Raw genomic sequence first — 27,500 nt, forward strand, 5'->3', positions numbered from 1 at the left:
AATAATTTGATAATGATAATGATAATAATGATGATAATAATGATAATGTTATTAATACAAGTCTCGAGAAAGAAGCAAAAATAAGCAAAACCGTGTAAAACAAATTCATGAATATTCTCCACCTCGGAACAAAAGTCTCTTGACCTTTATTTGTGACTGTGACCTTGACCTGACCTTTACTCAAGGTGACAGAGCGGGTGTCTGAATAATGAACCGACTAATGAACGGGCGTTGAACACAGTCGCTTGATATTACTACTACTATTACTACTACTACTACTGCTGCTGCTGCTGCTGCTGCTACTTCTATGATTTGTAAAGCGCATATCCAAGTAATACATGCTCAGTTGCACTGGACAACATGAACCTGACTGTGTTAAAAAATGCACTTAAACACTAGAACAAAATACTTTACAAAGAGACCGGCTGATCAGCCGCGTCCGACTGACCAACAACGTACTTCAAACCATGCACGAATAACTGCTGCCGCCTCTGGTCAGCTGTTAGACGAACTAACTAACCAACCAACCAACCAACCAATCAGCTAAACAGCCAACTTAGCAAGTCGGTGACATAAGCGTGCTCATAAAACGTCGCGAGTTGGCTCAGTGGTCACCTGTCTGCATAGGAAAGCGAGAAAATCTGACCGCACGGGTTCAGATCCTACACTCGGCAATACCTAATCCACCTCCACTAGACCTTGAGTGGTGGTTTTGATGCTGGTCATTGTGATGAGACAACAAACCGATGTCCCGTGTGCGGTATGGCATGCACAAGTCAAAGAACTGACGGCAACAAAAGGGTTGTCCAAGGCAAGAAAAATCGATTGTGTGTGTGTGTGTGTGTGTGTGTGTGTGTGTGTGTGTGTGTGTGTGTGTGAACGCGCGCGCGCGCGTGATTGAAAGCCTTACTGAATGACAATGATGAGCGCGTGAAGGCAGTTGTCAGTTGGCCCGACTCAGGGAGACAGCCTGTTGTGCAAATGAATCTGCGTTTGTGAATTGCTGATAGTTTGTTCCCTGATCGAAGATAAGAGCTGCTTGCGTGTCAGCACTACTACTACTACTACTACTACTACTACTACTACTATACTACTACTACTACTACTACTGCTAATGATAATACAAATAATCATGATGATGAAAATGATATGATAATAATAATAATGGCAACAATACTACTACTACTACTACTAATGATGATGATGATGATACAACTACTACAAATGATGATGACTATGATGATACTACTACTACTACTTCTACTAGTTATGATGATGATGATGACAATACTACTACTACTATACTGCTGCTGCTGCTGCTACTACTACTACTACTACTACTACTAGAAGAAGAAAGAAAAACACCCGTAGGTGCTGGGGAGGACCCAGAGAAGCACTGTCTCCACCCGCCCTTGGAACAATCCTGCACCACCCTTGGAGGCCTGCGCTGTGTCAAGAAAGAACTTTCCCTGTGGTCAGTGGGTCTTTCCTCACCGTCACTGGACCTTTCTCCAGGGTCAGCCTAGTCCAGGCAAAGAAGAAAGAGAAACACCCGTAGGTGCTGGGGAGGACCCAGGTATGCAGGTAACACTACAAGTATGAGCATTGCATGTACCGTGTGTGTTTTGCAGCGACCTACATGGGCTGTTTCCCCCAGGACCAGAAAGAGAGAACCTTCAACATCAATCCTGGCGACTATGACCCCAATGTCATGACCCCTCACCTCTGCAGCGCCAGATGCGGAGCCTACGACCAGGCTTTTTCGGCTCTGGCGTACGGCAGGTATGACGTCAGCCAGGGTGTGACGTAGTAGCAACAGCAGTATGCATGCAGTGGAGTACTTCGTAGCGTCATGTGTTGGATTTGAAGTCAATGTGAGAGAGCTGATGGGTGTGCTATGCTTGTTGCTTTCTTGCGTCTTTCATGTTTTGTTTCATTCCGTTTGCTATGCTTCTTCTTCTTCTTCTGGTGATGATGATGATGAAGATGATGATTATGATTATGATCATTATCACTGATGTCATCATTGCTTTTGTTGCAGTCGTTGTTTTCCTCCGATTACTCCCATTATCTTCACTGTCTTTTTCTTTGCTGTGTAAAAATAGGTCAGGATCGTGTGTGTGCATGCGTGCGTGCGTGTGTGTAAGTGCGCGCGCGCGTGTGTGTTTGTGTGTGTGTTTGTGTGTGTGTGAGTACGCGCGTTTGCGCGCGCGTGCATGTGTGTGCCTGCGTGTGTATGCGTGTACGCGCACGCGCTATGTGTGTACGTGTTGTAAACGTTAACGTTAACAATTTTGTCTCCCAAGATTTTTTTTCGTGTGTGTGGCTTTGTTGGGTTATATATATATATATATATATATATATATATATATATATATATATTCTTTTTTTTGGTATTAATTCTGCTTGTGTTGGCGACATGGGCAACACACAGGTTCTGCTTCTGCGGAGACACGACGCCGTCCATGTCGGACAAGGTCCCCAACAGCTTCTGTCAGGAGCTGTGCAGCGGGGACGCCACCAGCAAGTGTGGCGGTCTGGGCTACGTCAGCCTGTACAAGTCCTCCAAGCCCATCACGGGCCTCGCCATCATCAGTGACGTCACGGGCGTCATTGCCGTCAACAACTTGGTCACCTTTTCCGTCAGGTCAGCTTGATGATACCACCACCACCACAGTCACCACCACCCACCCACACACCACCCGCGCGCTCTCCCACTCCCATCACCGTTCTGCCCCCCCCCCCTCCCCCCGACCCCCTTCTCTCCATTTCTTTAGATGTACGTGGAGTGAAGATTCTCTCTCTCTCTCTCTTCCTCCCTCCCACCCCTCACCCCCATTTCTTGTTTAGAACCTGGGCCAGGCTGCATGAGGCCGATCTTTGCAGCGCTAAGCTTGCTTAGAGTTAAGAATGTCCCTAAGTATATGGAGTTTACCGAAGAGTTAGGAACATTCTTAATGATAAACAAACTTAGCCCCCACCCCTGGATTCTTACTATCCTTCGTCCAGAAAGGGTAGATCAGAACCCGCCCAGCTCCTCCCCTTCCCACCACCACCACCACTCCCTGGACCCCTCATCTCTCTCTCTTCCTCTCCCCAGCTGGTGACAGTTGTTTGCTTGTTTGTTGTTTTTATTGTGTATGTATTGAAGTGTCTATCTATTTAATGGAAATAGAAATCAGAGGACACCTAAAAGTTCAGCAGGGACAAGAACAGTCTCAGCATCCCTAGGAAAAAAAAAATCAGATTTTTTTCGTTTTCATTTGATTTCTGTTTGTTTGTTTGCTTTACAACGCGGTTGAAAGTTGTGGTTTTATACTTTTAGTGTCAAAGGCTTACCATGTTTAATAGCTCACTTTTTAAGGCTTAATTATATATGCTAGTTTAACTGTGAAAGATTTTGTGTAATAACTGAATGAATAAGGTTTCTGTGGGGTAGATTACTTCAGACGGGTTAACTGCGTTTGATGGCTAATTATCAAGGGTTGATTGTTTATCACGGCTTGATTGTCAAGGGTTAACCATGTATGATAGGTCACTTCAGAAGGGTAAATTTCAGGTGATAACTCAATTATCAAGAGTTAATTTTGTATGATGGCCTAATTGTCAAAGTTTGTGCACGATAATTCACTTGAGACGGTAGTTGCTTGTGGAAGCTGGCGTATTAAGGTTAAACCGTGTATGGTAGCTTAATTGGGAAGGGTTACTTATGTATGATAGCTGTATCATTAAGGGTTAATCGTGTATGGTAGCTTAAATGCAAATTGTTCGTCATGTTTGATTGCAGTATCACCAAAGGCGTTGACGTCTACTACCAGATGGATTATGACGACGGAGGCGGGTTGTCTGATAAAAACGCCACAGACTTCGACTCTCATTCTTACAACTTGCCAGGAACCTACACCGTTCGTATTCAGGCCAACGACTTCAACGACACGTTGGCTGTAAGTGTTTCAGAAGTGTGTGTGTGTGTGTGTGTGTGTGTGTGTGTGTGTGTGTGTGTGTGTGTGTGTGTGTGAAAGGAGGGAGGGTGCTTGGGCTTGACTGACAGAAGGACAGACAGGAGACAGATAATATAGATATTCGACAGATAGGCTGACAGACGGACAGAGAGAATTACTATTGTCAACATCTCATAGAAAGATGATCAAAATATAATTTGTGTATACTCAGTCACATTAATTCCAGCTTTTCTGTGATGAACTCTTTTTACATTTAATAACAGTGGCTCATGCGTTTGTTTAAAACGTAGTATATCTGTATACGCTGTTAACACGTCTACAATTTCACTGCTTCAGTTTGCACGAAATGCTGCACTCAAATTGCACAATAGCAGTCTGAAAGGTGGTGGAAGTCAAAGGGACACAACCGTCCGCAAGTTTCACTTCAAAGCAGACGACAACTGTCGATTGATTCGGCGAGCGTTCAGACAGAATCTAGGTTACAAAGATATTTGTGAACTTACCAACAGGTGAGGTGGATTCAGTTTCATGAATCAATTACCAGGAAAGATTCTTTGATATTTTTACGGACAGGCGAAGTTTGATATCAAAGCCTGTTCTTTCGTATTGTTTTTGAAATCAACAACCACAAATCTGATGTCTATATTTCGTGTCCTGTTTGAATGTTGGGCAGCTGAGTCACCGTATTGTCGTGAATAGTTTTCTGCCGGTTCTGTTTGACACACACACACACACACACACACGCACACAAACACACACACACACACACACACACACACACACACACACACTATATATATATATATATATATATATATATATATATATATATATATACATATATAAGCATATATATATATATATATATATATGTATGTATGCACACAAACACACAAACACACACACACACACACACACACACACACACACACACACACACACACACACACATGACGTTTCTGATGATAATGTGCCAACATTTCACTTTGACTTAGAACACCAGTCTGCAGTCAGTCATCGAATTTTAATCAGTATTTGTTTTATGTTAAATCCATATTTGAGACTGAGAAATTTATCAAAATATACATCTACCAGTGCCCACTCAAGTATTCGATCCCTCATGCAGAAGAAACTTTGGATAAAGTGATCAGGGAAAAAAGAAAATGAGATGAAGACATTAGCGATGATATCAAAAGATGCACAAAGCATTAATCCCCCCCCTCCACCATCCCCACCTCCCAGAAAACGAAAACAAAAAACAACAACAACAACAACAACAAAACAACAACAACAACAACAAAAAAAAAAAAAAAAACAAAACAAAACAAACACCCCCCCCCCAACCCTAAATAAACCACCACCATCAACAACATTGAACAACAACAAACAACAAAAATGCTTTAGTGTATACATGTATCAGGACAGGGTTTTGTATAAGATTTTCTTGTTGTCCTGTTCAGCTATAAATGTGTTGTAACATGTTCCTGTTTAAACCAACAAAAAATGCGTGGAAAATACTGAATACTGTCGACAAAACAACATCAACAGCATCATTGAATAACAAAGAACAACCAAAAAGGCGTTGAAAATATCTGATACTGTTGATGAAACAACAAAAGCAACAACAACCTTGGATAACAACGAACAACAAGAAGGCGTTGAAAATACTGCCCGACAGTGTTGATAAAACAACAACAACAACACTGAATAACAACGAACGTTGAAAATGCCGCCGGACACTGTTGACAAAACAACAACGACAACAACAACAACAACAACTATAACAATAAAATTTCCATCAACAGACCCAGGAAGCGGTGACGACGGTGGTGGTACAGGCGCCAGTGTCCGGCGTAGACCTGGACTGCGACCCGGTCTTCGCCACCTACGATGAGGGTCAGTGTCTGGTCACCGTGTGGGAGGGCACTGCCCTGTCCCTCACCGCCCAGTTCGCCGCCAGTCCTTCACCCTTACCCTCACCCACCACCTTCGCCATTGCCGGTCAGTGTGTGTGTGTGTGTGTGTGTGTGTGTAGTGGGGGCTGGGAGAGTGGAGGAGGAATTGTGGTGGAGGTGATGTCGTGTTTGTTACATTTATTTCTGTTTTTAGTGTCACGGATTTTGCCAGAAGCAGTCTCCCCGTGTCTTTGAAAAATTGGTGCTGTAATAAAATATTTTTTGTGTCTGATTTTTTTTTTCGTTGAAAAAGCGTGCGGGACTGATCGATATTACGCCGCTGCATCACACCTGCACTGAAATAAACGACAACAACAAACAAACACACGAAAAACAACAAGGATGATGCCTGTCATACACATTATGAGGCTTAAAAAAAAGAGTGGGTGGGATTCTGTTGCTGACATTGGTAGTGGTTATGATGGCGATGTTGGTGATAATGATGTGGGCGAGGTGGTGGTGGTGTTGGTGATAGTGGTAGAGGTGATCTGGTGGCGATTACACAGTGACAATATTCACAACAGCAGAAGCAAGAAGAGGGAGTGATGCTGGCATCATGATAACGGCAGTGGTTGTTGTCACCTTCATGACTCAGTAACTATTGTTTCAAACACTCGTGGCCACGATGACGGCCGGTAGGGGGGTGACAACAACGAGAAATCTGACGAAGACGAAAATCATGACGATGATAAGTGATGATACCAAACAAATGTAACAGCTGTAGTAATCTATTGTGATGATGATGGGTGTATGTGTAGTGTCCCAAACCCTGTATCCCCAAACCTACAGGTGATGATACAAAACATATGTAACATCTGTAGTAATCTACCATGATGATGATGGGTTTAGTGCCCCCAACCCTATACCCCCAAACCTTTCCTTGAATTCCCAGTCTTCTACATGACTTTGGCGTGACTGCAGATCCCGTGATCAGTCAGGTCGGCCCTGGGATCCCCGCCAAAGACTCTATCGCGCTGCAGAGTCCCGGGCTTACGGGCACGGTGGTCGCCCAAGGCTCCCTGGTGGAAAACCCTGGGCGTGTTGTTGGATGGGAGCTGAACGCGGAGACAACAGGAACCTTCAAAGTCCTGGTAAGTTTTTTTTCTTAATTAAGGGGGGAAAAAAAGAAGAGAAAAAAGCGAATGTTTTTTTTCTCTCCTCCACTGGTAAGTATTGTCTTTGGAAGTTACGGCTGTCCCAGGCGGGTGTATTCCCGGGGATTGCAAAGGAAGCCGGCTAGGCTAGGCTGGAGATGTGAACACACCAGTGGACTGCGCCCCATCTCCCCTAACAATAGATAGCACATCCTTCAGCAGCCCAGTTAAATTGTGCCCTACAGCAACCTCACACAATTTTCATCAACATACTGATATTGGTCGTCAAGTGGAAGAAGAAGAAGAATGTGTTAACGCCCCTACGCGCGTAGACGCTATCGCACGCATGCAGTGTCCACAAGTTTTGGCAAAATGATCGTGATGCCTTGCATATGTGTCAGATACAGAATTGTCTGATTGTACTCTAGATTGAAGCTCTCCTTTCTTAGCCAAGTTTGTGTGTGTGTGTGTGTGTGTGTGTGTGTGTGTGTGTGTGTGTGAAAATTGTCTAATTGTACTCTTGATTGTCTAATTTTACTCTAGATTGAAGCTCTCTTTTCTTAGCCAAGTTTGTGTGTGTGTGTGTGTGTGTGTGTGTGTGTGTGTGTGTGATAATTGTCTAATTGTACTCTTGATTGTCTAATTTTACTCTAGATTGAAGCTCTCCGGTCTTAGCCAAGTTTGTGTGTTTGTATATGTGTGTGCGTTCGTGCGCACGCGCGCGCGCGCTCGTGTGTGTGTGTGTGAAAACCAGAAGGCTGGCTTGACGTACTTACCTGAGTGATTCGGCTCTGCATTGTAAGCGACCTAGTCTAAACATATATCATTCACTAATTGTGTGATGCTAACGAGTTTACCAGATGCACCAGCCATTAGCAAACCAAAAGTGCCTGCATATATATATACATACATACATATATATATATATATATATATATATATATATATATATATATATATATATATATCATTCTCTCTTATTTTGTTGCATTTGTAGCTTATATCAAAGACAAAGCTAAGTTTGATGTCTCGTCCTTTCTGCTATCGATATGGATTTGAAGTTATTCTCGTGTGACAATGGATGTTACAACCAAGCTTACGGACTTCAAGGTTTTGCTTTACTACCATGTCTAGTGTCATAGGTCTGTTTGTCTTTCATTTTGCTTGCTTTGAATTATATGAATCAACAACACCGAACAAAAAACCCCACTTTACCATAACCTTTGGCAGAAATATCACTTTACCGCAAGCTCAGGTTAGTTTAGTTTCAGTTTCAAGAAGGCACATAAGCCTGCAGATTTACCCATATACGCTACACCACATCTGAGAAAAAAAGGATTTAATTGGGTTTGAATAAATTTGCTTTGACACAAGCGCTGGTTAAAACATTTTTACATGGCTACAAGCTCTCGTTAAAATCACTTTGCCACAAACTCTGGTTAAAACATTTACAAAGCTACAAGCTCTGGTTAAAAACATCACTTTGCCATTTCAAGTTTGTTTGTTTTTTGTTTGTTTTTTTGCTGATCCATCATCTGCACCGTTTCAGTGGCATTACTCCCACGCCGCTCATTTAAATTCCCCCATGCACGACCACACCCGGGTTCGTCCGTCGCAGTTTCAGCGTCGGCAGTCCACAGGGAGCTATCGATGTTAGGTCGCCAGGAGGTCACACATCAGAGGAGACCCTGTACTGCTGCTGAGTCACTTCGGTGGTGTTCAGTGGTGCCTGTTCTGATTTAATGTACTTAGGACACCACCTACTAAGCCCCCTACTAACGACAATAATGGCTTTGTCGCGGAGCCAGACTGAGTGAGCGTCCCTCCCAGAGTGGAGACCGCCACCACGTCCCTCAAACAACAGCCCCCCATGAATCTGCCGACACTGACAACATTGACAGGACTCACCCCAAGCACGGAAGTGGAGGGGTATCGAAACTGAGGTCACCATGAGAGCAGTTCACCAAAGGCCACAGACTTTGAGACTGTTTTGTTTATATTGATGATGATGAAGGAGGAGGGGGATGACGATGACGATGTTGCTATGGAGGTCCATTTTGGTTTGAGACTGGGTGACAAGGCTGTACTCTACGCTTCCTGTCATAATGATATCCCAGCGTTAACCAGGCCCGAGAGATACAGGCACTTGCAGTGTTACTCAGGTAATCAGAGCAACACACCCAAAGACGCATCCTTGAAGTGGATGACACTCGACTGTGTGGTCCCAATCTCCCCATTTAAGCCCACAGCACACTCAACTCTGGGTAGGAGCCGGCCACGGGCCGAAAAACCCACCTCCGCTGGGATTCGAACCCGCGTCCTCCCAGCCGTCAGTCCGCGACGCTAACCACTTCGCCACAGCGGCTGGTTGTCATTTCAAGTTCTTGTTAAAACATTTACACAGCTACAAAGCTCTAGTTAAGAATATCACTTTTCCGCAAGCTCTGGTTAAAACGTTTACATAGCTACAAGGGCTCTGGTTAAGAATATCACCTCGCCGCAAGCTCTGGTTAAAACGTTTACACAGCTGCAAAAGCTCTGGTTAAGAATATCACTTTGCCACTAAAAGTACTTGTTAAAACATTTGCACAGCTATGAGCTCTGGTTAAGAATATATGCCATTCAGCGTGTTTCTTGTTTCCGTCTTGTTATTTAGGTAAGGGACATTCAATTTTTACAGCTGAATTGGTGGCCATCCTTATGGCTTTAAATCATCTTGTTGATATACCAATCATAATAAGTAATATCCTATTTTGTGTTGATTCTCAATCTGTCTTAAAAGGTTTGCTCCTTTTTGAGAATAATCAAAGAGAAGATTTATTTTTTGAAATTAGGTATTTATTGCACTCCCTATTTGTGAAGGGTACAAATGTTGATTTTTGTTGGATACCATCCCACACTGGATTCCGTTATAACGACCAAGCAGATAGGGCAGCAAAAAGGGGAGCAAAAAATCATATAGATAGTATAAAAGTATATTGCCCATTGTCATACAAGGAAATAAGCAATATACTAGAAAGAGACTTTTACAGGTGCTTGAATTCAAGTCTAAAACCTCGTCAGTTGACTCTCTCAGACTTTGGTCCGATTCGCAGACCAATTCTGAGCTTAGCACTCAGACTATTATCAAATTTATTACGGACCAAGTATTGTTCTAATGTCAAGTGTATATGCTTTAATAACCTGACAATTGAGCATATAATTTTTCACTGTAGCTTGATGAAGCCTTTTGTACACGAAAGTGTGTCTTCACAAGTGACTGAGAACGTTGATGTTTTTGACTTTTTGCATTCATTATCAGTTGTTTCGCTTGTCAGTTTAACGACTTCTCTTTTACGAAGTCCTTTAAGTAATTTCCTGTAACTGTATTTAGAGGGTTTTTTTTGTTTGTTTGTTTGTTTGTTTGTTTTGTTTTTCTTTCAAATTTCACCCACATTTTTACCCTCATTTGCCCAGTTTCCCCAAACCCTCCATTCATCCACATCTCCCACCCCTTCTAACCGATAATACTCAGATGTATTCATAAATACTTTTACAAAATGTCTTCAATCACCGATATGTGTGACGGGACATTAAACAAAAATTCCTTCCTTGTTTCCGTCTGTATTTTCTGGCTTTCGTTTTTGCTTCTTTTTTTTTTTTTTTTTTTTTTTTTTTAAAGATGAGTTTATATATCATAATGTAAGTTCATGTTAAAATCATTTAGGTATACATATTTTCTAACTTTGGTAAAAACACAAACGACTTGGTCTGTTTCAGATCTTATCTCCATCATGCTCTGGCACCGTGTACTGCCCTCTGAGCAACCAGTGCGAAGCGTCGTGCGCGGGAGCAGCCGAGGTCTACGCTGTGCAGTGTGGTGCACAAACTTTCTGCCCCCGGACCCGCCTCTGTGACGACGGCACGTGCACCCCGTCGGCCCGCTTCAGTGCGACAGCACCACTGGTATGGAGACCCTGTGTAAAAAACGAACAAAAAACAAACAAAACAAAAAAAACAAAAAAAAACAACAAAAAACAAAAAAAAAAAACAAAAAAACAAAAAAAAAACCTTCACCAAAAAACAAAAAAAACAACCCAACAACAACAACAACAACAACAAAAAATGCACGTGCCTGTCAGGGGTTCAGTTTCAGTTTCAAAGGAAGGAAGTGTCAGAGCGTGCGTCCGGATTGATCCATATACGCAACACCACATCTGCTTGGCAGATACCTGACCAGCATCTTAATCCAACGCGTTTAGTAAGATCCTCGAGTGCATGCATATTGTGTACCGATCAGAGTGGCAACAACACCGCTGGTATGAGACCCTGTGTAACAAAAACAACAAAACAAAACAAAACAAAAACGACATCAACGACACACGTGTCTGTTATGGGTTTCAGTTTCAGTTTCATTGGAATTGTCAGAGCGTGCGGAATGATCCATATATACACTACACTACATCTGTTGGTAAAAAAAAGAAAGAAAAGAGAAAAGAAATGAAAAAAAGTTGCAGACATCTGACCTTCGCTTAAACCCAACGCGCTGATCAGGCCTTGAGAGAACCTACCATAAGTTTGTTTAAAACATTAACATGAAAATGAAATAACAAAGCAAAAATAGGACTAAATAAGTAAATGCATAAACATGAATGTGAAGTAATTGTGAAACCTATCATTTTCACCAATATTATACACTCATGTGCTCAAAGCGCTACAGTCGGAGACTTTCCAATCCGCGATCACGTATTGACTGTAGAATAGAATAGAATAGAATAGAATGGAATGTGTCTTGATAACAAAGTGTACATGGCAGCAAATAGAACAGAATAGATTTATCAATTACAATGGGAAATCATTCACAGCTTAGTCTTTTGTGAAGGACTATGACTCTCAAGCCAGTCAGGTCAGGGGCATAGCCCTTGCTACTTGTGCCATGTAACCCAGTACTACCTGCCGCATGTGAAGTCTCCCAACGACGGACCGGGCGGAGGAGGAAACCTTTCCCAACGGTTGTGAAGGCAGAAGAGGATGACGAAAGGGCAGGGGGAGCTCTTATCCTTGGCTGGAAGTCCCCCTAGGAGACGGAGCTCCGAAGAAAAAACCTGCATCTGCCGAGGCCGTCCTACACGTGGCAGTATCTGCACCTGTGGGACTGTGAGCGTCGGTAGGCGATAGAGTGGGGAAGGGACTGCACAACTCCTCCTCACTAAAACAAAGTCACCTGTGCTGGTCAGGCAACCACGCTAATGTCGGAACGACGAACTAGCCCTTCAACACCCAGCTTTTCCAAGCCCTGCGGCGATGGAGAAGTGGTAACGGGGACAGGCAGAGGATGCTGCTGGCAGTTCCTAGTCACGACTCTGCACGCAGGCGGCTGTGGGGTGATGGTCGTCCGCCGTAGGCTGGGGCAGATGCGGCGCCCGTATCCTCCCACAGTGTCAGAGCAGCCCTTTTTAGGGACAGCACTGCTCTCCCCACATGGGGAAGGGGAGATAAAAGGATCCCCAAACAAAGCCTGCCTCACCTAGTACCTAGTAGGAAACCGCACCTACTTGGACATCCAACAACAGTGGTCGAAAACAGAAGAAAGGAACCAGAAGTCATGCCCTGACTCTGGGTGCCTGGAATGTTCGCACCCTCTTAGAGACGACAGACCAGAAAGATGCACAGCGCTCATTGCTAGAATGCTTGATCGCTTGTGTGTGTGTGTGTGTGTGTGTGTGTGTGTGTGTGTGTGTGTGTGTTCTCCATTCTCCTCTCTACCATGCTGATTGACGCTTTCCAAGACTGTGACCGGGGCATCTACATTCAGTTTCGCACAGATGGCAAACTTTTCAACTAGCGGCGACTCCACGCCAGGTCCAGGGTGTTTTAGGCACTGTTGAGAGAGTTCCTCTTCTCTGATGACTGCGTGCTTGCTGCACACACCCATGAGGACATGCAGTTCATTATGGACAGGTTCTGAACCTCCTGCAGGCGCTTTGGACACCATCAGCCTCAGCACGACTTAGTCCATGTACCAACCAGCTAGCTCACAGTGCCCCCCCCCTCCACCTGCAATCAAAATCAATGACACAGAGATCAAGTCAGTCGACAAATTTTGCTACCTGGGCAGCACCCTATGCAGCAACGGAGCCCTTGATGCAGAAGTGACGCTGCGCATCGCCAAGGCCAACTCCGCCTTTGGCAGACTCAACAACAGGCTGTGGAACAACAAAGGCATCGGGCTCAGCACGAAGATGAAAACCTACAGAGCTGCTGTGCTGACCACCTTGTTGTACTGCTGTGAAACATGGACGACGTATCGCCGTCACATTCAACAACTTGAGCAGTTTCACCAGAGATGCCTACGGAAGATCCTCGGCATAAAGTGGCAAGACAGGGTCTCCAACCTCCAGGTCCTAGAGAGGAGCGGCCTGCCCAGCATCGAAAACCTGCTGATCCAGTGCCAGCTACGCTGGACAGGACACGTTGTCCGCATGACAGACAGCAGGATCCCGAAGATGCTTTTGTATGGCCAGCTGAAGGAAGGCCACCGTGAACGACTGCAAGCGCTTCAAGGACACCTTGAAGACAAACCTCAAAGCCTGTGACATAGACATCGCTTCCTGGGAAACTGATGCCCTTGACCGCTCTCGCCGGAGGATGCTGTGCTCTAATGGCATAAAGACGTTTGAAAACAAGAGAACGCTGGCCATTAAGGAGAAGCGTGAGCGAAGGAAGCAGGGCTCAACTTCTGGAGACGTTTTCCCTTGCAACACCTGTGGGAAGTGCTGCACATCCAGAATCGGCCTCTTCTCCCATATGAGGACACACACCGACAGATAAGCCTGCCTGCCTACTCATCCGTCGGACCGACGGGAGACTCCATCATGACTCTCAAACTATGAGGCGAAATTGCACCGGCTCAGTGCTGCAGCCTTGGGAACCATCCCCAACGCCGACTGTCCTAAAACCCTCTTGACCGAGAGAGTGGGGATATAACTCGGGCAAGACTCTCTCCACTATAATCAAATTCTAGCCCAGATAGCTGGGACTGAAGTTGCCTCCTCTGCTGTTTTGGTGGTCAAAGTCGGACAAGACGGACTATCATGCATTGGTCACAAGCAATACCGGGCGGAGATTCTCCTTAAACTTTAACATACGTCCTTAGCTCCCATAAGAGAAACAGTGCTTGGTGATAGGTGGTGCAATCTCCAGGAGCTGTTTCCGTGGTAAGCTTATTATTCTAGTTGCCCTTGATCCGCCCTCTGGGGATGAGCATGCGAAGATATTGCGGAAATGCCAAGAGTTAGTAAAGGAAAAAAAACCCACAGGAAATTGTAAAAAGACCCCTTTCAGCCAGTTTTGCCTCCACGCGCCATGATTATTTCAATCAGGTATATTATTCCATATAAAGTATTACAATTTGTGAACCATGTACATCTGTCTGTCTATCTGTCTGTCTGTATCTCATTTACCTTTACTGACGGTAAACGTTTAACCAAATTAATGCCAATAATTTACAATGTTTATGCTGGTTATGCTGGTTTGATACTGTGAATTTATACATACACAGACACACAGACACAGACACAGACACACACACACACACACACACACACACACACACACACACACATATATACATATACATATATGTAAACACAGACATACATATATATATATATATATATATATATATATATACATATATACATATACATACACACATGAGTGTGTGTGTGCGTGCGTGCGTGCGTGCGTGCGTGTGTGCGTGCGTGTGTGTGTGTGTATGTGTGTGTGTGTGTGTGTGTGTGTGTGTGTGTGTGTATGCACACCCTCCCGCTCCCCAATCCTCAACAGATCACTACGTACACGGTGAAGGCCATAGTGGATGTGGCATTGGCCAGGGGCTACCAGTGCACATGCTTAACTCTATTATCCTGAGTAAATTTAAGTAATCCGTTCGTTAACCCTCATTAACAACTGTTCTTTGTCTTGTCTTGTCTTCTCCCCCCACCTCTCCCCACCCCCTCGTTGCTAACAGCACTTTGCCTGTCTTCTCGTCACCTTGCCACACACAACAGATCGCATGGTGAAGGCCATAGTGGATGTGACAGTAGCCACGGGCTGCCTGTGCGCATGCTCAACTCTGTTATCCTGAGTGAATAGATATAAATAATTCGTTAAAAGTTATATGTAATTCTTTCATTAACCCTCGTTAATAACGGTTTTTTGTCTTGTCTTCCCCCTCCCCTCCCCCCCCCCCCCCACCAGATCGCCACATACACCATGAAGGCCTTATTGGATGTGGTAGTGGCCACCGGCTACCAGTGCGCATGCTTAACTCTTTTACTCTGAGTAAATGAATATAAGCAATTATTTGTTTGTTAACCCTAGTTAATAACGGTTCTTTGTCTTCTTTTCTCTTCTCTCTCCCCCTCCCCCCCCCCCCCCCCACACACACAACAGGTCACCACACACACGGTGAAGGCCGTAGCGGATGTGACAGTGGCCAGGGGCTACCAGTGCGCATGCTTAACTCTGTTATCTCGAGTAATTAAACACAAGTAATTGTTCGTTTGTTAACGCTCGTAAATCAATAACAGTTCTTTGCCTGTCTTCTCTTCACTCTCACACACACCACATATCGCACGGTGAGATGTAACAGTGAACACGGGCTACCAGTGCGCATTCTCAACTGTTACCCTGAGTGAATAAGTATAAGTAATTCGTTCGTTGACCCTCTTAAATCAATAACGGTTCTTTCGTCTTCTCTTCACCCTCCCACACACCACAGATCGAACGGCGAAGGCCACAGTGGATGTGACAGTGGCCACTGAATACCAGTGCGCATGCTAAACTCTGCTACCCTGAGTGAATAAATATAAGTAATTCGTTCGTTAACCCTCGTAAACCAATAACGGTTCTTTCGTCTTCTCTTCTCTTCTCCCTCCCACATAACAGATCGCTACGTACACCGTGAAGGCCATAGTGGATGTGACAGTGATGACCACGGGCTACCAGTACGTGGCGGAGTCGGGTCTTGTGGAGGTGGCGGCCGGGGACATTCTGGGCGTGGACCTGGCGGCGTCAGCAGGGGCCAGGCCCTACTGGCTGGACTGCCCCTCTGATCGTCCGGACTTCCAGCAGAACGCGGGGGTCGTCTTGGGGGATTTCATCACCACTGGCTCGCTGACTGTTGTCGGTGAGTGAGGCTTTTGTGTGTTTTATGGTGTTTCTTTCTTTCTTTGTGTGTGTGTGTGTGTGTGTGCGTGTGCGTGTGTGTGTGGGGTGGGTGGGGGGTATGGTGGTGGGTGGTGGGAGGTGGAGGGTTTTGAGTTTGTGTATGTGTGTGTGGGGGTGGGGTGGAGGATGGATGGTGGGGTGGGGGTGATGAGGGAGGTGGGAGGTGGAGGGTTTTGAGTGTGTGTGTGTGTGTGTGTGTGTGTGTGTGTGCACATGTGAGAACCAAGAATGTTGTTCAAATGAGCAGGTACTCCTTGCAGAATATAAGTAACTAATAACAAATCAGAAACGAAATCAGTCGGGCGTTCATTTAAACACACCCGTGATCTTATCCCCCATACGCACTCACTCACTCCACACTCATCCCACCCGACTTTTCTGCAGTAGGTACTTACAAAAGCACTAAAATCAGTTCGTTGCAAAAGAGCACCGCACCTATCTGAACTATGTCTTCTTCGTTTTCGTTGTCATAACACCTTCATAATTCGTTGGTTCAACTTCTCTGCTTCTGTTTTCACATAGAAAGTTTCCTCTGTCGGAATCAAAAGTTTGAACTCTCTCGTATATTTCAGTGGGTTTTATACATTAATCTTCATCAGCAAAACTGATACATGAAAGTCTTGGGCTGGATAGGCTGTGAGTAAACCAAGTCCGCAAGGCAAGGCAAAAGGCAAAAAGTTTATTCCATGAGGCATTAAAACGTTACACACGTACATCTTTTACACATACTATACAAACAATAATGTCAACAATGTCAAAAGAATATAGACAAAAAAGCCCATTCGTGCAAACAATACATATTAATAATTGATTCTTCCTCAGCCGTTAACTACAGACATGACTTTACCGAAAGGAACTATAAATCGAAAAACAACAACAAAAAACAAAACAAAACAAAACAAAAAACAAACAAACACCCCCCCCCCAAAAAAAAAAAAAAAACAACAAAAAAACAAAACAAACAACAACAACAAACAAACAGGTGCGTTAAGTTTTAAATATATTCTTTCGGGTTTTTTCTCTCTCCAGAAAACGATAAGTGGAATTTAAAGCACAGCTGCACTAATGTCTCATGGCCACAGGCGCCCATTGGCGATCCAGGCCAGTGTCACGGTTGAGGCTTAGACTATCATTATTGAATTGGACGGCTTTTTTCTTTCTTTCACCTTCTTCTTCTTCCAAACCTTCGAAAGTTTTTACCCTCCAATGTTTTCTTCAGGTGAGTGTATGGCGGTGCGGGCGGCGGTGTCGGAAGGGGCCCAGGTGTACCTGCCGTACACGTTCACGGAGGAGGGCGACTTCCCGCTCACCGTCACCGTCAGCAACACGGGGGGCATCGCCGCCACCCCGGCCGCCAACACCACCACGGCGCACGTGCTGGAGGGCGTCAACTTCACCATCATCGACGGACCCACTTACGTGGCCACAGGGGACCCAGCCACCTTCGTTGTGGAGCCTCATACAGGTAAAGGGAAGGGTCTTTGTGGAGCCTCATACAGGTAAAGGGAAGGGTCTTTGTGGAGCCTCATACAGGTAAAGGGAAGGGTCTTTGTGGAGCTTCATACAGGTAAAGGGAAGGGTCTTTGTGGAGCTTCATACAGGTAAAGGGAAGTCTTTGTGGAGCCTCATACAGGTAAAGGGAAGGGTCTTTTGTTTCTCTTTCTCTTTCTCTTCTCTCTTGCTGTCGTTCTGTGTGTGTTTCTTGTTTCTGTCTGCAGGTGGTGTATATTGTTGTTGTTGTTGTTGTTGTTTCATACAGGTAAGGGTATTTCATTTCACTTCACTTGCCCGTCTAAGGAGGAAGGTAGCAGAATGGTTAAGACTCTCAGCTGCCAATATAGTGAGTCCGTAATGAATTAGGTTCGAATCCCGATCTCGCCCTTTCTCTCAAGTTTGACTGCAAAATCAAACTGAGCATCTAGTCGTTTGGATGAGACGATAAACCGAGATCCCGTGTGAAGCACGCACTTGGCGCACTGAAAAGGAACCCATGGCAACGTGTGTTTTGTATCTGGCAAAATTCTGCAGAAGAAATCCACTCTGTTAGGTACACAAATAATATATAAGCATGCACTAAATGCCTGACAAAACCCGTTGGGTTATGCTGCTGGTCAAGCATCAGCCTAGCAGATGTGGTGTAGCGAATATATGGATTTGTCCGAACGCAGTGACGCCTCCTTGAGAAACTGAAACTGATTGCCGTTCTGTGTGATTTTTGTTTCTGTCTCTGTTTTGTTGTTGTTGTTGTTGCCTCATACAGGTAATGGTACTTCATTTCGCTTCTCTTGCCGTTCTGTGTGTTTCTTGTTTGTGTCTGTGTTTTTATTTTTATTTTTTTTTATTTTTTTTTTTTACTTTTATTCACTTTTATTTTTTTAAGAGAAGCAGTACATATCTCACACTTCAGTATTTTTTCTCTCCTCTCCATTTGACCTTGAGTGGAGCATCTTGACGGACGCTCGTTATTCGGATGAGACAATGTATGCCCAGATCCAGTGTGTAGCATAAACTTTGCTGCACGTAAAAGAACCCACGGCAACAAGAGGGTTGCCCCTGGCGAATTTCTGTAAAAATCAAAAATCAAAAATGACTTGGAATAAAAGGCGACATTGGTATTCGAACCCAGACCCCCACGGACACTGCATTGGCAGATAATGATTGTCATACAAGCGCCTAAAACCATTCTGCCATACCGTCCACCCTCCCATCTAAACTGATGACTAAACCTACTGACTAACCCCCCAAGCCGAATCCTCTACTCTTCTCTCTTGACAAAGGTGCGGGAGCGTTGTACACGTGGGACCAGGTCGGAGACGGGGTGACCGTGCTGGTGAACACCACGGACCAGAGCAAGGCCTTCACCTACGGCACCAAGGGCACATACAACCTCACCGTTACCGTCGCCAACGCCGTCAGCAGCAAGACCAACCAGACTGAGGTGATCGTGCAGGACAAGGTCACGGGGCTGGACGTTGCCCAGGCCACGGCGCCCGCTGCAGAGCCCTACTCTTTCCAGGTGTGGGATGGTGTGGGTGGTTTGGGGGGTGCGGGTGGTGGGTGTTGGGGTGTTGAAGGGTGTGTGTGTAGTGTGTGTGTGTATGTTTGTGTGTGTTTATCAGTGTGTGTGTGTGTGTCTTTGTCAGTGTGTGTGTGTGTGTGTTATGTGTTTGTCAGTGTGTGTCTGTGTGTATGTGTTTGTCAGTGTGTGTCTGTGTGTATGTGTTTGTCAGTGTGAGTGTGTGTTTGTTAATGTCTGTCAGTGTGTGTGTGTGTGTGTGTGTGTGTGTGTGTGTGTGTGTGTGTGTGTGTGTGTGTGTGTGTGTGTGTGTGTGTGTGTGTGTGTGCTCGTGTGTGATTGAAAATAAAACTGAAGCTGCATCTGTTTCTATCTCAATGTGTGTTTTTTCACTCTCTTTCTTTTACGTCACTAGAATGCGTATGTGCGCATGTATGCTCCACTCGCGCTGGGGTTCGCGATAATGCGACACTGTTCAGCACTGGTAAAGAACACACCTTACGATATAATACCATGGTCGCAATGCGCAGTGATAGTAGGTAGCTCTGTATGTTATTACATTTTACTTTATTTCATTTCATTTCATTTTGAATTTTGATTATTGTTTAGTCTTTAGAGCGTAAGTTTCTTACAGGACCCCAATCCTCACTAGCAAACCGAAAATCGAACACTGAGAAACGAGATGACCAATACTCCTCGATTCTATCTAGTGATAAGGCGCCACCTCAGAATCATGGTTTGAGTGTGCGTGCTGGCTATTTGGGCATCAGTTCGTGTCTGACTCGTCTGGGCATCACTCGGTTGATGCGAGTTTTTGTTCGCGTAACTGATTTCAGTTTAAACCTCTTAATGGGATACCTGGTGTCGAAGTGACCAATAAATACTCCTCAATTATCTGCCACCAGATCACCCTCACCGGAGGTTCCGACTACACGTGCACCTGGACTTTCGGCGACGGACAGACGGCCACGTCCGATGAGACGACCACGCCCGCGACGGGAAGCCCCGTCGCCTTCACCCACACCTACGCCACCAAGGGAGACAAAGCCTTCGAGGTGACGTGCGCCAACGAAGTGAGCAGCATGACCAAGGCCTTCACGCAGAAGGTGCAGGAGCGAATCGTGGGGCTGGCCCTGGCCCAGCAAGGACAGGACACCGAGGCCAGCCTGCAGGTTCCCTGGAAGGTGGCGACGGGCTCTGACATAATCTGGTCCGTCACCCTCAACGGCGCCCCGATAAACGTGGACACGGCCGCTTCTAACCCGAACGGCCACTCCTGGGTCTCGCAGGCCATGGGGCTGATGAGCAGCGGCGTCTACACGGTCGGAGTCTCGGGCACCAACGACCTGGGCACCGAGTCTATCACGGAGAGCTACGAGCTGACCACGGCCATAGCCGACTTCGACGCTCTGTCCAGCACGTACAACACGACGACAGGCACGGAAGTGGAGTTCACGGTATCCATGAGCAAAGGGTCGGACGTGAACGTGACGGTGGTGTACCAGGACGACACGGTGTTCACCACAGTGTACAGCGACTGGCCAGGCACGCAGGTCTACAAGCACGTCTACACGAACGGGGGGCGGTTTCCCGTGGCGGTGAGTGTGTGTGCGTGTGTGTGTGGAGGGGGGGCGGGGGGGGGGCGGGGGTGTAGGGCGCGGGGATTTGTTGGGGAGTGGAGGTGAGGGTGGGGGATGGGTGACGAGAAGTTTGGGTGTGTGTGTGTGTGTGTGTGTGTTATCCATCATATATTTCAATGTTACATACTAGGGGTTTAATGTGGAGTGATGGCCTAGAGGTAACGCGTCCGCATAGGAAGCGAGAGAATCTGAGCGCGTTGGTTCGAGTTACGGCTCAGCTGCCGACATTTTCTCCCCCTCCACTAGACCTTGAGTGGTGGTCTGGACGCTAGTAATTCGGATGAGACGATAAACCGAGGTCCCGTCTGCAGCATGGACTTAGCGCACGTAAAAAAACCCACGGCAACAAAAGGGTTGTTCCTGGCAAAATTCTGTTGAAAAATCCACTTCGATAGGAAAAACAAATAAAACTGCACGCAGGAAAAAAAAAAGAAAAAAAAAAGGGTGGCGCTGTAGTATAGCGACGCGCTCTCCCTGGTGAGAGCAGCCCTAATTTCACACAGAGAAATCTGTTGTGATAAAAATAAATACAAATACAAATTCGCATCAGGTGATAACCATCATTGGAAAGGGGGGTATGAGCGGATATCTAACACACCACACCGGCATCATCTGTTTGTCTGACTGTCTTCTCTGTCTGTCTGTTTGTCTGTCTGTCTATCTATCTGTCTGTCTGCGTGTCTGCCTGTTTGTCCTTCTGTCTACCTCTCTACTTGTGAAACCAATCCTTTATCTTTTTTTTCCTTTTTATTCATTAAAACATAGTTGTGGATTCAAATGGTCATTTTCTCACTGACTGTCCTCCGCCTCTCTCTCTATATCTATCTGTGTCTCCATCTATCTTTCTCTTTGTCTCGGAGATAGTTAAACCGTGATCAAATCGGAATGGTGAACTCTGAAGTTGTGGTGGCACGTTATAACTGTCTTTGAATTGATTGAAATGGCAATATGGCCTCTCATAATAAGTAAATAACACAACTGAATCTAGTGTCTCTTCTCTGTCTTCCGTCCCTCCCTCCGTCCCTCCCTCCGTCTGCCAGTCTCTCTCTCTCTCTCATTCTCTCCCGCCCCCAGTCAGAGTCTGGGGTCTCTTGTTTGAATCTCTGCTTCCCTGCCTCCCTCTATGATTCTTATCTTCCTAATTCTGACACTGTTTCACCTTTCCCTCCCCTCCCCGGCCCCCCGCTTCTCCATCTGAGCGCCAGTCTCTTCTCTGTCACGTCCAGAGTCCACCTCTTTCTCATTCTGTCAATTTGATCCCCTGTTCTCTTTCACACACATCCCCGCCCCCTTTTATCTTTTCCTTTCTACACCAACCCAGAACACCCTACCACACCTATGCCCCCATCCCAAACACCCCACCACACCTATGCCCCCTCAACACACACACACACACACACACACACACACCACCACCAGCACCACCACCATCCCTCCCTTTTGTCCGTCTAATATCAAATTCATTGAAAAGACGTAAAATCGATGAACAACACACGAACACACCCACACGCACTCCCACACACGCATTTACGAAAAGACATGGAACCAATGAACAACACACAAATACACCCACACGCACACGCACACACACACACACACACACACACACACACACACACACACATATGCCCCCCCTCACCGCCCCCCCCCCACACACACACACACACGCCACACACACATACACACACACACACACACACACACACAATTTAAATCCCATGCCACACAACACCCAAACAGGTCACAGCGTGGAACGCGGCTGGAGCGTTCTCGAAGACTCTGGAGGTGCTGATACTGGCGGGGGTCTACGGCATCATGATGAGGAGCCCGGACTTCGCTCTCTACTCACCTCCCTCCTACATCGACGTCTGGTTCGAACTTCCGGCCAACATGTCGGAGCCCACGGAGCCCAAGCTGCTGCTGGACTTTGACTACAAGGACGACCCTTTGGACGTGGAGCTGGAGCTGAACAAGAACTACACCACGCAGTACGACGATCGCGGTGTGTTCAACATAGCTGCCACCGTCAGCAACATTCTGGATGCCAAGGTGTGTGTGTGTGTGTGTGTGTGTGTGTGTGTGTGTGTGTGTTGTATTTCTGTTTTTTTTTTTTTTTTTTTTTAATTCTGGATGCCAAGGTGAGATAGACGAGTGTTTCAGTGTCCTTGTGTGTGTGTGTGTGTGTGTGTGTGTGTGTGTGTGTGTGTGTGTGTGTGTGTGTGTGTGTGTGTTGTATTTCTGTTTTTCTTTTTTTTTTTTTTAATTCTGGATGCCAAGGTGAGATAGACGAGTGTTTCAGTGTCCTTGTGTGTGTGTGTGAGTGTGTGTGTGTGTGTGTGTGTGTGTGTGTGTGTGTGTGTGTGTGTGTGTGTGTGTGTGTGTGTGTTTCTCTTCCTTTCATTCTGGATGCCAGGGTTAGATTGAGGGGTGTTTCAGTGTCTCTGTGTGTGTTGTATGTCTCTGTCTTTGTTTTTTTTTTCTCTCTCTGTGTCTATCTTTCTATATCTTTCTCTTTCCGCCTCTCTCTCTCTGTCTTTGTCTGTCTCTGTCTTTCTGTCTCTGTCTCTTTCCGCCTGTGCCGTACGTACATGCTTTAACATCATCTGTGTGTGTGTGTGTGTGTGTGTGTGTGTGTGTGTGTGTGCATGTTTGCGCGTGCGCGCGCGCGTGTGTGTGTGGTATCCATACACACAGTCCTTCCTCCGTCCCTTGGTGATCATCGACATCCTGGAAGGGGCGCGGATCGAGCCGGCCTTCCCCAAAGCCCCCAAGGGGCAGGATCTGGACGTGAAGTTCATCCTGTACCGGGGGCCCAAGGACCCGTACTGCAACCTCACGTGGGACGCCGGTGACCCCGCCGTTCTGACAGCCGTCACTTACCGTCAGGGTAAGGCCCCCCCACACACCTCCGCCCCCTTTCCTGTACACCCACACACACACACACACACACACACACACACACACACATACACACGAAAAAAAAATGCATACACATATATATTGCTTCTAAAAAGAGTGTGTGTGTGTGTGTGTATGTGTGTGTGTGTGTGTGTGAGTGAGTATGTATTGCACTGAATGGTGATCAGCAAGTGTTTAGTGTGCATGGCCCATCAAAACAGAAAGTAGTGAGATGTCATCACCCTTTCCTCACATAGGCTTTCCTATTCACACTGTCCTCTTCTCATCACTTGACAACGGGCATATGGTCCGAAACGTGGTGTAAAAACAAAGAGGATTCAACTACCACCCAAAAGGTTTTTATTTAAACTCCGCGGTAAAGGAGACATCGCCTTCGCACCGTTTTCTCCAGATCTGCGGAGATCCGTTTTCGAAGGCTAACAGAAACTGTAACTCGGTCCATTCAAGTTCTCTTCTATGTTCATTCTAGTTAAATCAGTATCCACTTAAAAATAAGCACATGCAGTTAAACACGTCGGTGGTGTATTTAGTGTCACTGTATGTGTTCTGTCCAGAATTTCTATTTCTTTTCTTTTAATTGCAAACGAGAAAAACGAGGTCATGCTGTCTTCAAGCCCAAACATTGATTTCTGATTTTTTCTGGATTCAGTTCCTCAACGGAATAAACCGTTCACGATCCGGAAATACAGCTTAATCCGGGAGACTTGCAACCTATTATTGGTATATCTGTGAAGATATTATTTCCACTATGTTTAACCCGAATTTGGTATTGGCAGACAAAGTATTTCCAGAGAAAATGACAGTGTTAAAGTTGACCACGCACACACACACACACACACACACACACACACACACACACACACACACGCATGCATGCACGCACGCACGCACAAACACGCACACACGCACGCACACACACACACACACGCACACGGACAACCGAACATCGGGTTATTACAGACTCGCATTGTTTACACAAATGAGTCAAAAAGAAAGCAGATGCCTGAACCTTCGCACAAACCCGACCCTCTACCTTGTCAGGCCTTGAAAGCTCTACCCTAAGTTTGTGTAAATACCCTTTGAACCCTGATCTATACACTGACTCGAACTGATTTGATTTGATTTGATTTTGATTCGAAACTCCCCACAGGAGAAGGGATGGACGGGTACGATATCCAACCGATCAATTACCCGAACCTTGGCACCTACACGCTGACGGTGACGGCCACCACCCCGCTACAGACGCTGTCCAAGTCGATGACAATGGAGGTGGTGGAACCCATCCTTCTGTCCAGTCTGACAGTCACCCCGGACTCGGCCACCAATCAGTGGGACTTCACCGGTGGGTACCTTGGGCAAGACACTCTCCACTATAAGTCAAATTCTAGCCCAGACAGTCGGGACAGCAGTTACCTCCTCTGCTGTTCTAGAAGATGGTCACAGTCGAACACGACTGACTATCAAACATAACTTAAGCCTGACTGTGATGGTAGTATGGTTGGTTGGTTGAACGTACAGAACGAGTTTGTTTTGTTTTCTTTGTTTCTTGAGAGAGAGAGAGAGAGAGAGAGAGAGAGAGAACTCAGAACTCAGAACTCAAAACGTTTTTATTCAAGGATTAAGATTTTAGGCATTGCCTATTCTTCCAATCTGTCCTTGCTAATCTACATCAAGTACAAATAGCACACACATAAATGAAAGGAAAAGGTTTTCATGCAGAATTGTATACATAATGAAGAAAACACCCACCCCCCCCGCCCGCCCCCACACACACACCCACATCCGTGCACACACATGCATACACACACTGACGCTCGCGTGCGAGCGCACACACATACATACACACACACGCACACAAGCACACTGACAGCACCCCCTCACTCCCCCCCCTCCCCCCCCCCATACACACACACTAAGATTGACAGATGGATAGGACAGTGATTCACAGATAGAGAGAGAGAGAGAGAGAGAGAGAGAGAGAGAGAGAGAGAGAGATGTCATCAATATAGAAGTTCCAGAAACATCCGGAGAGAGAGAGAGAGAGAGAGAGAGAGAGATGTTGGCTGTTGTGGTTGCTGATGTCGTGTAAGAGGCGTTGTTGTTTTCGTTTTCGTTGTTGTCGTTGTTACTGTTGTTGCTGTTGTTTGCTGCTGCTATTGGTTTCGTTCATCATCATCATCATCATCAACATCATCATCTTTTCCTTCTTCTTCGTCTGCTTACTGGTGCAACCGAATATCATTCGTGCATTTTGCAATCAACGTAGAGAAACGTTACATGCATAAAGTTCAGTGCGACGTCTGTCTCTCTCTCTCTCTCTCAGTGTATCTAAGATAAGAATAACTTTATTATCTCCAACTGGAGAAATTTGGACAGGTGCATTATCACAACATAGACAAGAAAACAACATGGGGACCATAACTATAAAAGTCAACAACAGCTTTTACGAATATTACGAAGGTACAAATGTAAAAAATATCACATACACCGTTTCATACATACATCCACACACTGCAGGTAATAACTAGTATTCTTAATGTAAAAACAGAAAGAATTAAGAAACATTATTTGAATATAATTATAAACATAGCCTACTATACTGCACATTGATTATAATAGACAGATAAGATAAGAATAAAGATAAATTGCGGAGATAATCAGCACACACCCGCACCACCCCCACCCCCCACCCACCCCACACACGCGGATTACTTGATTAAACAAGAGTAATAAACATATGTTCTCAAATAAAAGCATTTCACATAATTATTCGCTTTTAAAAACATTGCAATTAATTATTACATCGTAATTATTAACACAAATATATTTAGAATATGGACGTTAGCATTAGACATATTCCATTGTACATTCATCCTGCATATTGCACATTATTCCTCCTACATATTGTACATTCATTATAACCAATTGTCACGTTTTTAAGCTCAGTAAACACACACACACACACACACACACACACACACACACACACACACGCACACACACACACACACACACACACACACACAGAGTTCTCATGAATTTAAAAGGTGGATTGAACGTGGAATAAAAGTCTTCAGAGCTCTGGATTTCAACTTAAAAGTTCTGTAGCGTCGTCCTGATGGCAATAGCTCATAATACTTTGCTAAAATATGGGTGTCGTCAGTTGCTATCTGCCTCAATATCTGACTGTTTCTTTCTCTCTTTCTCTCTCTCTCTGTCTGTCTGTCTGACTCTTTTTTCTCTCTCTGTCTCTGTATCTCTCTCCCACTTATCCTCTCCTCTCTCTTTCGCGCGCGCGAAACGAACTCAAACCTTTTTCTTTTTATTGCGCCGTGTGTGTGTGTGTGTGTGTGTGTGTGTGTGTGTGTGTGTGTGTGTGTTGCGTCCTTCCGGATATTCTCATGCATTCACGTTTTGACATGGCGGCGTAGGCAGACAAACGTTATACAATGTATTCTCTCTCTCTCTCTCTCTCTCTCTCTCTCTCTCTCTCTCTCTCTCTCTGTGTCTCTGTCTGTCTATCTCTCTCTCTCTCAAAAAGCAAAACAAAAGAAACAAACAAGCAAAGAAAAGAACGAAAACAAAACGCAAACAAACTCGTTCTATAATAATATGTTCAAACAACAAATATACAACCTTTTATCTAGTCTTCTCTATGTTGTCCACCCCACCCCCACCCCCACCCCCAACTCTACGTATAT

General features: G+C 45.4%; 1 protein-coding gene across 1 annotated transcript in view; it reads left to right on the forward strand.

The window, feature by feature from the left end:
• Window positions 1-27,500, forward strand: part of LOC143292611 (polycystin-1-like) — a 116,409-nt gene that overhangs the window by 29,070 nt on the left and 59,839 nt on the right. Inside the window, exons 3-15 of the mRNA XM_076603067.1 lie at window positions 1,632-1,782; window positions 2,435-2,647; window positions 3,788-3,944; window positions 5,768-5,963; window positions 6,839-7,008; window positions 10,771-10,956; window positions 15,943-16,183; window positions 17,444-17,689; window positions 19,002-19,240; window positions 20,146-20,838; window positions 22,621-22,929; window positions 23,575-23,767; window positions 24,950-25,141. Coding sequence (XP_076459182.1) covers window positions 1,632-1,782; window positions 2,435-2,647; window positions 3,788-3,944; window positions 5,768-5,963; window positions 6,839-7,008; window positions 10,771-10,956; window positions 15,943-16,183; window positions 17,444-17,689; window positions 19,002-19,240; window positions 20,146-20,838; window positions 22,621-22,929; window positions 23,575-23,767; window positions 24,950-25,141 — 3,186 coding nt within the window. The remainder of the gene's footprint in view (window positions 1-1,631; window positions 1,783-2,434; window positions 2,648-3,787; window positions 3,945-5,767; window positions 5,964-6,838; window positions 7,009-10,770; window positions 10,957-15,942; window positions 16,184-17,443; window positions 17,690-19,001; window positions 19,241-20,145; window positions 20,839-22,620; window positions 22,930-23,574; window positions 23,768-24,949; window positions 25,142-27,500) is intronic.

Source organism: Babylonia areolata, chromosome 18 (assembly GCF_041734735.1).
Source record: "Babylonia areolata isolate BAREFJ2019XMU chromosome 18, ASM4173473v1, whole genome shotgun sequence".
NCBI classification, from domain to species: domain Eukaryota; kingdom Metazoa; phylum Mollusca; class Gastropoda; order Neogastropoda; family Buccinidae; genus Babylonia; species Babylonia areolata.